At 42.5% G+C, this 10,525-nt stretch overlaps 1 protein-coding gene across 2 annotated transcripts in view; it reads left to right on the top strand.

Moving 5' to 3' along the window:
* Positions 1-10,525, top strand: part of GNAT3 (G protein subunit alpha transducin 3) — a 54,039-nt gene that overhangs the window by 3,498 nt on the left and 40,016 nt on the right. The window contains exon 1 of one of the 2 annotated variants that reach the window (XM_006026624.2): positions 10,416-10,432. The exons of the other annotated variant lie outside the window; for it this stretch is intronic. Within the exon in view, the coding sequence (XP_006026686.1) occupies positions 10,416-10,432 (17 nt within the window). Of the gene's footprint in view, positions 1-10,415; positions 10,433-10,525 lie in introns of those variants that run through there. 2 annotated transcript variants of the gene reach the window in all.

Below are 10,525 nucleotides of genomic sequence, written 5' to 3'. Positions count from 1 at the left end.
CAGGGTTCCTCATGGGCTGACTATCTGTCACAGGATCATACAAACGTAGGGCTGGAAGGGATGGCATAAGGTCATCTAGCTCCAGCCCTAACTCAAGGCAGGATCATCCCTGATTAAACCATTCCAGTCAAGTGTTTGCCTAGCCTGCTCTTAAAATTTTCAAAGGAGTAAGATTCCACAACCTGTCTGGATTTCCTGTTCCAGTGCTTAAGTAGCCGCTGAGTGAAAAGGTGCTTCCTAATATCCAACCTAAATTTCCCTAGCTGCAGTTTAAAACTATTGTTCCTTGTCCTGTTCCCTGCAGTCACAAAAAATAATGTTTCATAGTTGTAGGGTCAGAAGGGACCTGAGTAGATCATCAAGTCTGACCCCCTGCCATGGGCAGGAAAAAATACTGGGGTGAAATGACCCTGGCAAGGTGCCTATCTAGCCTCGTGTTGAAGGCCCCCAGGGTAGGATCAAGCACCACTTCCCTTGGAAGTTGGATCCAGATCCCAGCCACCCTGACTGTAAAGTAGTGCCTCCTGATATCTAGCCTGAATCTACTGTCTGTCAACTTATGGCCATTATTGGCCATAAGTTGACAGACTTATGGCCAATAAGTCTGTCAGTGCTTGAGGGAACAGGGACTCTCCCATTGCCTGCTGGTCTCCCTTGGCCAGTTTATAGATGGCCACCAGATCCCCTCTCAGCCTTCTCTTGTGGAGGCCGAACAGGTTCTGGTCTCGTAGCCTCTTCTCGTACGGCCTCCCCTGCTGCCCCCTGATCATGCGAGTGGCCATCCTCTGGACCATCTTGATCTCTCTTAAAGTGTGGTGCCCAGAACTGGATGCAGTACTCCAACTGTGGCCTGACCAGTGTCACATAGAGGGGGAGGATCACCTCCTTGTACCTGCTTGAGATGCATCTGTGGATGCATGACAAGGTGCAGTTGGCCTTCCTGACTGCGTCCCCACATTGGTGGCCCATGTTCATCTTGGAGTCTATAATGACTCCAAGATCCTTTTCTACCTCTGTGCTGATGAGAGGAGAGTTCCCCAGCCTGTAGGTGTGCTGCTAGTTCTTTCTCCCTAGGTGTGGTACTCTGCATTTATCAGTATTGAATCCCATCTTATTCTCATCCGCCCACCCCTGTAACCTGTCCAGATCCAATTGCAGCCTGTCCCTCCCTTCTAGCATGCCCATTTCTCCCCACATCTTAATGTCATCTGCTAATTTGAACAAGGTGCTTTTCACCCCCTTGTCCAAGTCACTGATGAACATGTTGAACAGTGCGGGCCTGAGGACCGAGCCCTGGGGGACCCCACTGTCTACATCCCTCCAGGTCGAAAATGACCCATCCACCACCACTCTCTGGGTGCAGCCCTCCAGTCAATTGGCGACCCATCTGACTGTGTAGGCATTGAAACCACAGTCTCCTAATTTTTTAATGAGAATGGGGTGAGAGAGTGTCGAAGGCCTTCCTAAAGTCCAGAAAGACTACATCCACCACGACACCTGCGTCCAAGGATTTTGTGACCTGGCCATAGAAGGCCACCAGGTTGGTCTGACAGGACCTGCCTCTAGTGAACCCATGTTGGTTGCCCCTAAGCATACACTCCCCTGCTTGCCCCTCACAGATGTGTACCTGGATAATTTTCTCAAAGAGCTTACCCAGGACCGAGGTAAGACTAACAGGCCTATAATTTCCTGGGTCCTCCTTCCTCCCTTTTTTGAAAATGGGGACCACATTGGCCCTTTTCCAGTCCTCTGTCACCTCACCAGAGCAACACAAGTGCTTGTAAAGCTGTGCCAGGGGTCCCACAATGACCTCTGCTAATTCCCTCAGCATCTGGGGTGGAGATCGTCAGGACCTGCTGATTTAAACACATCCAGTCCCACCAGAAGTTCCCTGACTAGGTCCTCTCTGACCCTGGGCCTGGCTGCGCCTCCCCTGGGACCATCAGGGATCCCGGTGGGGGGGGATGACCTGGTCCCTGCTAAAAAAAATGGAGGCAAAGAAATTGTTAAATAGGTTAGCTTTGTCGTCTGGTGAGACCACCAGATTTCCAAGCATGTTCTGCAGAGGCCCCACATTACCCGGAGGCCCCTGTATCTCCATCCTCTTTATAAACACTCTCGGTTATTTGAAAAATGTCATCAAATCCACCACCCCTTAAGTCTTCTCTCCATTGTCATTGATGCCCGTGCTGCAAAGACTGCCCTTCTATCAGTACATAAATCAGAGCATTTAAAACTATCTTGTTTAAATTATGTGATCTTAATCCCCTTCTGGATTATATTTGGTAGGTGCCGCTGGAATTCACAAAAGCCCAAGGCATTCCTCTAGGCACCTAAACTTCCTAAATCCTGTCGCCCTTCCCCTGCCTTACAGAGTTTAGCCTTGAGAATGCAGAGGTTCCCTTTTCTCATCTGCTTTTGTTCGTCTGTGGGTGCAGCCTCCATGCTATGTGGGTAGGGACTCTTGCTTTGAACATCTAGGGAGTCTGAGAGCTGCATTGATTACATTCAGGGGAGAAGTCAAGCTACTTTTATTTTGTTTTGTTCTTTGTCCTTTCCTAATTCTAGAACAGAACATTTGGGGGCGGAGGACCCATCGAAAGGAAATACTCAGCTCTTAAAGTTCCTCATTTGAAAGGATTAAGGGTGGGGAAGGGATAAGATAATTCTTCATTTTTCTTTAAATTCTTTGCAGGCCAGCACTTCCTTTTGGGAATGTGTCAGCACGCACTGTAGGAACTTATCAGGATGCTGCAAAGTAAGGGGAGCGGGACATTCTGTAAAGTTCTTATAGAAAAAAAAATGCTTGTACATCCCCTGTATGCTGGGGGGGGGGGGGGGGTAGGGAGGGCAGAGTGCATATTTAGTTAGTAACTATGAATAGTTCAGGAGAATACAGACACTGCTCAGAACATTCTGATCTGAGGTGTGAGCATGCAGGGAACAACTGTGCCAGCAATGGGTCTCTGGGAGGATCGGACTAAGCATACCCCACCCATGCTCCCACCACCCACTGATGTGCTTCAGTGGCAGAAGTTCACCAATAAGGCTGTTTCAGACTTGTACCTAGGACCTGATCTTATGCCCTTGGTCTCCAGTGGGTCTGAGTGGGGTGCAGATGAGTCTTCAGGCTCTGGAGCACATTAACAGACCTGAGTCCTGTCCTCCCCAAGCCCACTGCTGGCATGATGCATGAAGAACAGTTTAACTGAACAGCCATGGGCTCTCTGCAGGGATCTAAGTACTTTCTTTTCAACTTGGTAAAGATTGGAATGAAGGTGCAATGGGGGATTTAGTTATATTTTTTTATCCCAAATTTTGACACTGGCCACATCTAGGCAGGTCATGAATGTCAGAGCTGCCATGGTTATGCTAATTTTCTCAAGGGCTATAAGGGTAGATGAACATCATCAGGGTACAGGGATGCTGAACATTTTAGACATGCCCTTTTCTCCAAGTTTCACATCCCCCTGTACTAGCATCAGAGAAAGAAGATGGCAAGAGACCTTCCAAGTCACCAGGATGGTATCCAGGCATCCTTTAGTCATAGGTAACAGTAAGAGCCACGTGCTTTATAAATGCCTTTTACTAGTACAGCAAACTGAAGCAGCAGTAGTGGACTTTTACCTCTGGCCCAAAAATGTCTATAAAGAAGGTCAGAGGAAAAGCAATAAGGGTCAAATGCACATTGGTAAATTAGATGCCTAACGGAACTTAGGCAAAATTAGGCACCTAACTGACAAAGATAATGCCAAAATACCCACTGTAGCAGCCATAGAACCCATTAGCCTACTCAATAATCATGTGCCTATATTTTGGGCTGAAATTTTCATTGTGTGTCCAAACTTGGGCTTCTGAGTACCACAGGCTGATAATTTCTGTGCTCTTCAGTATGGAAATGGAGAGGGGCATCTGAACTCTGCCTAATGCCAACATCAATTAGATGAGGTCAGTGCAAGGCTCAGAACCCACAGCCACTATAATACATATTTGGAGGAGGTGTGCTCCTGTCCCTGCTGCTAGGGTTAATTCTGCTTTCTATCCTCTCTATCGCAGGGGTAGGCAACCCTCAGCACACTTGCCAGAGCATGGCATGCAAAGGCATTTTGTTTGGCACGTGCACCTTGGGGAAGGGGCCAGGGCTGCACTGCCACAACAAGGATCAGACCCCTTTCAGGTACCCCACTGTCCTCCCCTGGCATGCCAACATCTTATAAGTCAAAGGTGTCTCTCTGCCCAAAAATGTTGCTGACCCCTGGTCTATTGTAAAATAATCCTGAGAGCCACAACCCAGAATGCTTTCCTTTTGGGGGAGTGGCCTCATCACTTGTTGTAAAGAGAAGATCTCTCTTGCTTGCTCCTCTCAGGGCCTTACCAACTCTCACGTCCCATTCTGCACTGCTACCCAGCTTTGGCATGAAGGGTAGAAGATGATTCCACCAACTCTATTGCATAGGCTAGTAGTTAGAAGTGGGAAGTGGGTTTAAACCCCTTCAAGGCTAGAAGAGGTTGGAAACTATATCTTGCTTTCTATAATACAGACTCATAACAACATGAATTTTCAAAATCAAAAACCTATCCAAATAAGCAGATGCTGGTCCCTCTGGGAAGAAGATAAGAGCACAAACAACACATGACAGCTGTTGATCATAGTGAATAATGTATTTTAGGAATGCACCCAGAAAATACCATGATAAGAACAGTGTAAGAATTTACAAAGAACAGATACATAGCATGACCTGAATGATAGCTCAACATCCCTATAACATATGCAGTCTCTTCTAGAGATCTACTGACAGCTCCCTTGCAGAAGTAAGTAAAAGAAGAACCTATTATTTATGCAGTATAGTGTCATCCCAGCCATAATATGTGATGTATGGAATTCTTCTTCCAGTCCCTAAGACTACTTCTGCACATGTGTGTGTCACTTGAATATCTGGAAACCAACAGATACTTTTTTCCCCCAAAAGTTATGGGAAACAGTTATCTCACTGAATGCAGCTGCTGTGCCTCCTATTATTTGGATCTCCCATTTCTACAAAAGGGACTGATGTCCTACTGGTAAATGTGCCCAAAAGTTATAGCTGGACCATGATGGATAAAAGAGGGGGAGCATGTTGCTTTAGCAGCATCATGAAAAAAACATTGTTTCTTTTCTTTACTTTCCCTTCTGTTTTGTTTCCTTCAAGCTGAATATATGTGGGAAAGGTTATAATCAGAGCTATTTAAAGAGATCCATTAATCAAACTGGAATTAACATGTGTTTTTCTCTTAATTTCCTGTAATGCAAAGCACTGTGGGATCTGGCATGGTATAAAAACCTTGCTCCAATGGGAATTAAGCAGTCCAAAATAGGATGTTGAGCGGTACATGTACTTATTGTTTTTAGATTTTTTTTCACATACTATGTTCAGTCTGTACTGGTAAATAAATCTTTCAGATTACATGTAAAGCATTTTCCTTATGAAACTCCACTTCTTATTTCCCTTAATATAAGATGTATCCTGTACAGTATTAAACTGAAGGAAATGTCAGCCAGTCTCATGAGGAACCAAGAGTCATCAGCTCTTAGCTATAAGCTTATAGCCCACAGGGATTGTATGTCTCTCTCACTATTCATCACACTGCATTGACCATTGTCTGATGTCAACAGCATTTCCTCCTTCTTCAAAACAAGCCAGGAGAAAGGTTAATCTTAACAAGGTACTTTTCAGTACAATGATTTGTGCCAGTTCAAAATGATACAGACTAGGCGGATCCATATGTGCGTTTTACAGATTAATTAATTGACTATTTAGCTCCGCCGTAAAGTGTCACTGTTTACACGTGCATATTAGGGCGCAGTAAGTTAATTAATGCTGCTGTAAGATACTACTGTCAGGAAGTTTATCATGTTGCCTTATTGGCATGTGTAGATGCACCCTTTTGGTAGTAGTCTATACTCACTTTGCCCAAGTATATGAGGCTGTACAAAGTGAGAACCATTGAAAACAGGGTACTTACTTTGCAAACCTTAACTTTTCACTGTTTAGACACAATTATGAATTAATTCCAAAATTAGAATAATAGAAAGTTAGGTTTGGAAGGGACTTCAGGAGGTCATCTAGTCCAACCCCCTGCTCAAAGCAGGACCATCCCCAACTGGATCATTCCAGCCAGGGCTTTGTCAAACCAGGCCTTAAAAACCTCCAAGGATGGAGATTCCACAACCTCTCTAGGTAATCTGTTCCAATGTTTCTCCACCCTCCTAGTGAGAAAGTTTTTCCTAATATCCAACCTAAACCCCCCTTGCTGCAAATTGAGACCATTGCTCCTTGTTTTGTCATTTGCCACCACTGAGAACAGTCTAGCACCACTGAGAACAGGTAGTTGAAGGCTGTTATTAAATTCCCCCTCAGTCTCCACTTCTCTGGACTAAATAAACTCAGTTTCCTCAGGCTCTGCTTATAAGTCATGTGCCCCGGCCCCCTAACCATTTCTGTTGCCCTCTGCTGGACTGTCTCCAACTTGTCCACATCCTTTCTATATTGGGGTCCCAAAACTGGACATAGTACTCCAGATGTGGCTTTACCAGTGTAGAATAGAGCAGAATAATTACTTCCCTCGATCTGCTGACAGCACTCCTACTAATGCATCCCAGTATGCTGTTAGCCTTCTTGGCAACAAGGGCACACATCCATCTTAACGTTCACTGTAACCCCCAGGCCCTTTTCTGCAGAGCTGCTACTTCACTAGTCAGTCCCCAGCTTGTACTGGTGCATGGGATTGCTCTGTCCTAAGTGCAGGGCTTCGTACTTGTCCTTATTGAACCTCATGAGATTTCTTTTGGTCCAACCCTCCAATGTGTCTAGGTCTCTCTGAATCCTAATCCTACCCTAGAGTGTATCTACAGTTTTTCCCAACTTGGTGTCATGTGCACACTTGCTGAGGGTGCACTCTATGCCATCTTCCAGGTCATTGATGAAGATATTGAACAAAACCGGTCCCAGGACTGACCCATGGGACACTCCAGTTGATGCCAACTTCCAACTAGACATTGAGCTATTAATTACTAACCATTGAGCCCAACAATCCAGCCAGCTTCTTATCCACCTTACAGTCCATTCATCCAACTCATACTTCCTCAGCTTGCTTGCAAGAAGGCTGTGTAAAAGTTTCAAAAGCCTTGATAAAGTCAGAGTGTATCATGTCCACTGCTTTCCCTGCATCCACAGAGCTAGTTATCTCATCAAAGAAGGCAATCAGTTTGGTCAGGAATGACGTGCCCTTGGTGAATCCATGCCGACTGTTCCTAATCACCTTCTTCCCCTCCAAGTGATTAGAAATGGATTATTTTAGGCCCTGCTCCATTATTTTTTCCAGGAACTAAGGTGAGGGTGACTGGTCTGTAGTTCCCTGGATCCTCCATTTTCCATTTCTTAAAGATGGGCACTATATTTGCCCTTTTCCAGGACCTTCCCCGATTGCCATGAGTTTTCAAAGATAATTTTGAAATGAACTTTTATCTAATTCTAAAATTACTATAATGAGTATAGTTTGTTTATATCTCTGGTAAAATTAAAAAAAATGATATAATAAATCCTGTTTTAGTATAAATTGTTCAAAATATATATTAAAAAGGTACAAAATAGCAAATCTTGTTCCCACTGATGTTAATGAGAGTTTGACTATTGACTTCCATGGTACCAGATTAGTGTACAGCACTATAATATTTGTTAACAAGAAAAACAAGGCTTAATCTTGGCTTTACTTGTTCCTTTTGTTTTTTAAATGGAAAACCATATGAAGCTAATAACCCTTAATGCATTTCAAACTAGTCACAAACTGCACATGATTTCCTGTAGATATGGCCCCAGAACAAAATCTTTGTCCCAAACAAATTAAACCTCTGGGAAGTTATTTTCTGAATGTGCACATGAATTGTATGTCTGGCTTTTTCCCTTTAATGGTTTAAACCAATAACCCAGGTCCATGCATTTATGGACTCACCAGGTCTGTATCTGTACTCAGCCATATCTCTAGTATTACAAATTCAAAACTTGGCACAAATTTTCTCAGAACTGGGCACATGTTTAGTCAAAATGTTTGTGATCATGCCAACATTATCTCAGACTTATCTACACTGGGACTGAGCCAGCTTTCCCCTATCCAGGCCCCAAAAAACTACATGCACCAGGTTACTTTTTCCATTGCATCAACATGTGCTATAAATATAGAACTGGGTATCATGAGCATACTGAAGGCAGTACAGTGCATATCACCTTACTAAACTCCCTTGTGTCATCATAGACAAGGTAGCTAGAGCTGATTAATGAATTATCAGTGTGTGTGAGATTTTTGTTTTTTCTTCTATTCATTAGTTTTTCTATTATAATTTTTTTAACCTTTTTTAACTCCTAAAATCAATAAAATGAATTGGATTTTCCCCATGTTTTGTTCCTTCCCTTCTTTTAATAACCCATCACAACTTCAAATTTGGAAATGTTGCAAAATGACAAAGGGATAGTATGTCCTTTTGGTAAATATTCAGAAGTTGGAGAAATTAAGCAAAACATCGCAAATTGTGAAAGAAAGGAAAGAATACAAAAAGAAAAAGACATTACCATTATTTATGCCATTAGATTCTGTAGCAACAAGAAAAAGTAACAACAAAAATAGAAAAGAATTAAAAAAATATTTCACTTTGGATACTTTTTTTCCTGAAAATTAGTGAAACAAAAATTTCAATTGCAAATTGCACAGAAATATGTGCTTACCCCATTTTAACATTTCCATTGGGAAAAAAAGGATGTTTCAATGACACTTATCCTATGAAGGAAAATAATTTCTATTGGAACCTATTTTATATACATACATACGTCAATTAGAAAGTTTTAAGCAATTTGAAGCTTGTTAAGGAGTTGTACTTTTTATGAGAGAAAGGTCAAGGCAAAGGATCAGCCTTTCATTATAATGTTTTTAGTGCCAACTGTTAGAAAGAGCTTGAATCTCAAAAATGCTGTCAAACTCTAAGAAGACAGAGGGACTGAGAGACAGAGCAGAATTGTGCAAGATAAAAAGGAAAAAAAAAATTAAGCTCATCTCAGTCCAGCAGAGTTAATCAGCAGATAAAAGCCAAACTAAACCCAAAAGATTACAGCCAGTAGGTATCCAAGAAGCTAACATTTTAGATAACTTAATTCTTAAGCTGCCTTGGAAACATATGTACCAAAAGAAATAGACTTTACATTGGATATATAACAAGAAGAGACTATAATGTGGAGAAGGTTAATAGCTGCAGTACTGGATCTGCTCTGCTTGACCATTTGTCCATTTTCACAATAATATGCTGTTGGTTTTGATTGGAAAATCTTTAAAACTTGGTAAGTTTTCTGTGAAAATGGTGCTGTTCTCAGGAAACAGAATTCGTAATATGTTTACAATTTGTTTTGGATATCGATACCCACATAAACCTGACTAGGTAATGGCTTTTTCTTGCATATAATTTGTGTGTGGCCATTTGTAATAGTTTTAAATGATATTTTATAACATTAAGATTTGGAAGGAGTTTGGGGTAGATAAAATGCAACTTGACATCTTCACAAATGGATGGATAAGTGAACTATGCCCCAAGCATTGGGAGGCAGAAGTCACTCTTACATACAGTGCATTCTGCAGTAGTGCAGTGAAGAAGCCCAGGACAGGGCTAAGTGGGATGGAGGGAGATTTCATCTGTTGTGGTAAGGGGCTAACTGGTCTCTTGTATGATACTGACTCTTCCTTAATGGAAGAGAATCTATTTAGAAGAGTTCAGCTATGGTGGTAAAAGTCAGCTGAAGCCCTGTACACTACTGACTTTCTTTTGAAACAGCTTTTACCATGTATAAGCTATGTTGAGATGGGATTTTGCTAAAAGAGCTCCGGTTACTACAAAGTCTGATTATAGGCAGCCTGAGGAAAAGAATGAAACCAGCATTGTAGAAATAAAGCCTGATGATTGAGTTGCAGTGATGATGCTTGGGCTGAAGTGCTGGGAGGGAAGTACCAGCCTGAGCAAAGGGCTCCAGTAAGGGCCTCCCTACCTGGTAGCAGTTGCTTCAGGGCTGCTAGGTTGTAGATCTCCCAGAACTGTGCAGTCTTACTGGTAAAAGATTAACTTGCTTTCAGACCTAAACTCATCTGAGCTAGGACTATGAACTATGAGTAGATCCAATGAACTGTAGATCCTTTACAGAATTCAAAAGACAACCTAGTTTGGGATCTAGAAAGAGAGACAGTTGAAGTATTTAATGACTTTTTTACTTCATTCTTCACAAACAGGGGCAGCCACCAGATGATAAGCACAGTTGGTAGCAGTTAGGAAAAAGGGTAAATAAACTAAAGTAATGAAAGAACAGGTTAGGGATTACTAGATGCTTTCAAGCCAACAGGACCAGATGGGATGCACCCTACAGTTCTGCGGGAATTGGCTGAAGTAATTTCAGTTATACAGATTTCATAGATTTCACAGATTTTTAGTGTTGGAAGGGACCTCAGTAGATCATTG

This window comes from Alligator sinensis, unplaced genomic scaffold (assembly GCF_000455745.1).
Source record: "Alligator sinensis unplaced genomic scaffold, ASM45574v1 scaffold481_1, whole genome shotgun sequence".
Lineage (NCBI taxonomy): Eukaryota > Metazoa > Chordata > Crocodylia > Alligatoridae > Alligator > Alligator sinensis.
The sequence above is the reverse complement of the archived record's forward strand: the minus strand, read 5'-3'. Positions and strand labels throughout refer to the sequence as shown.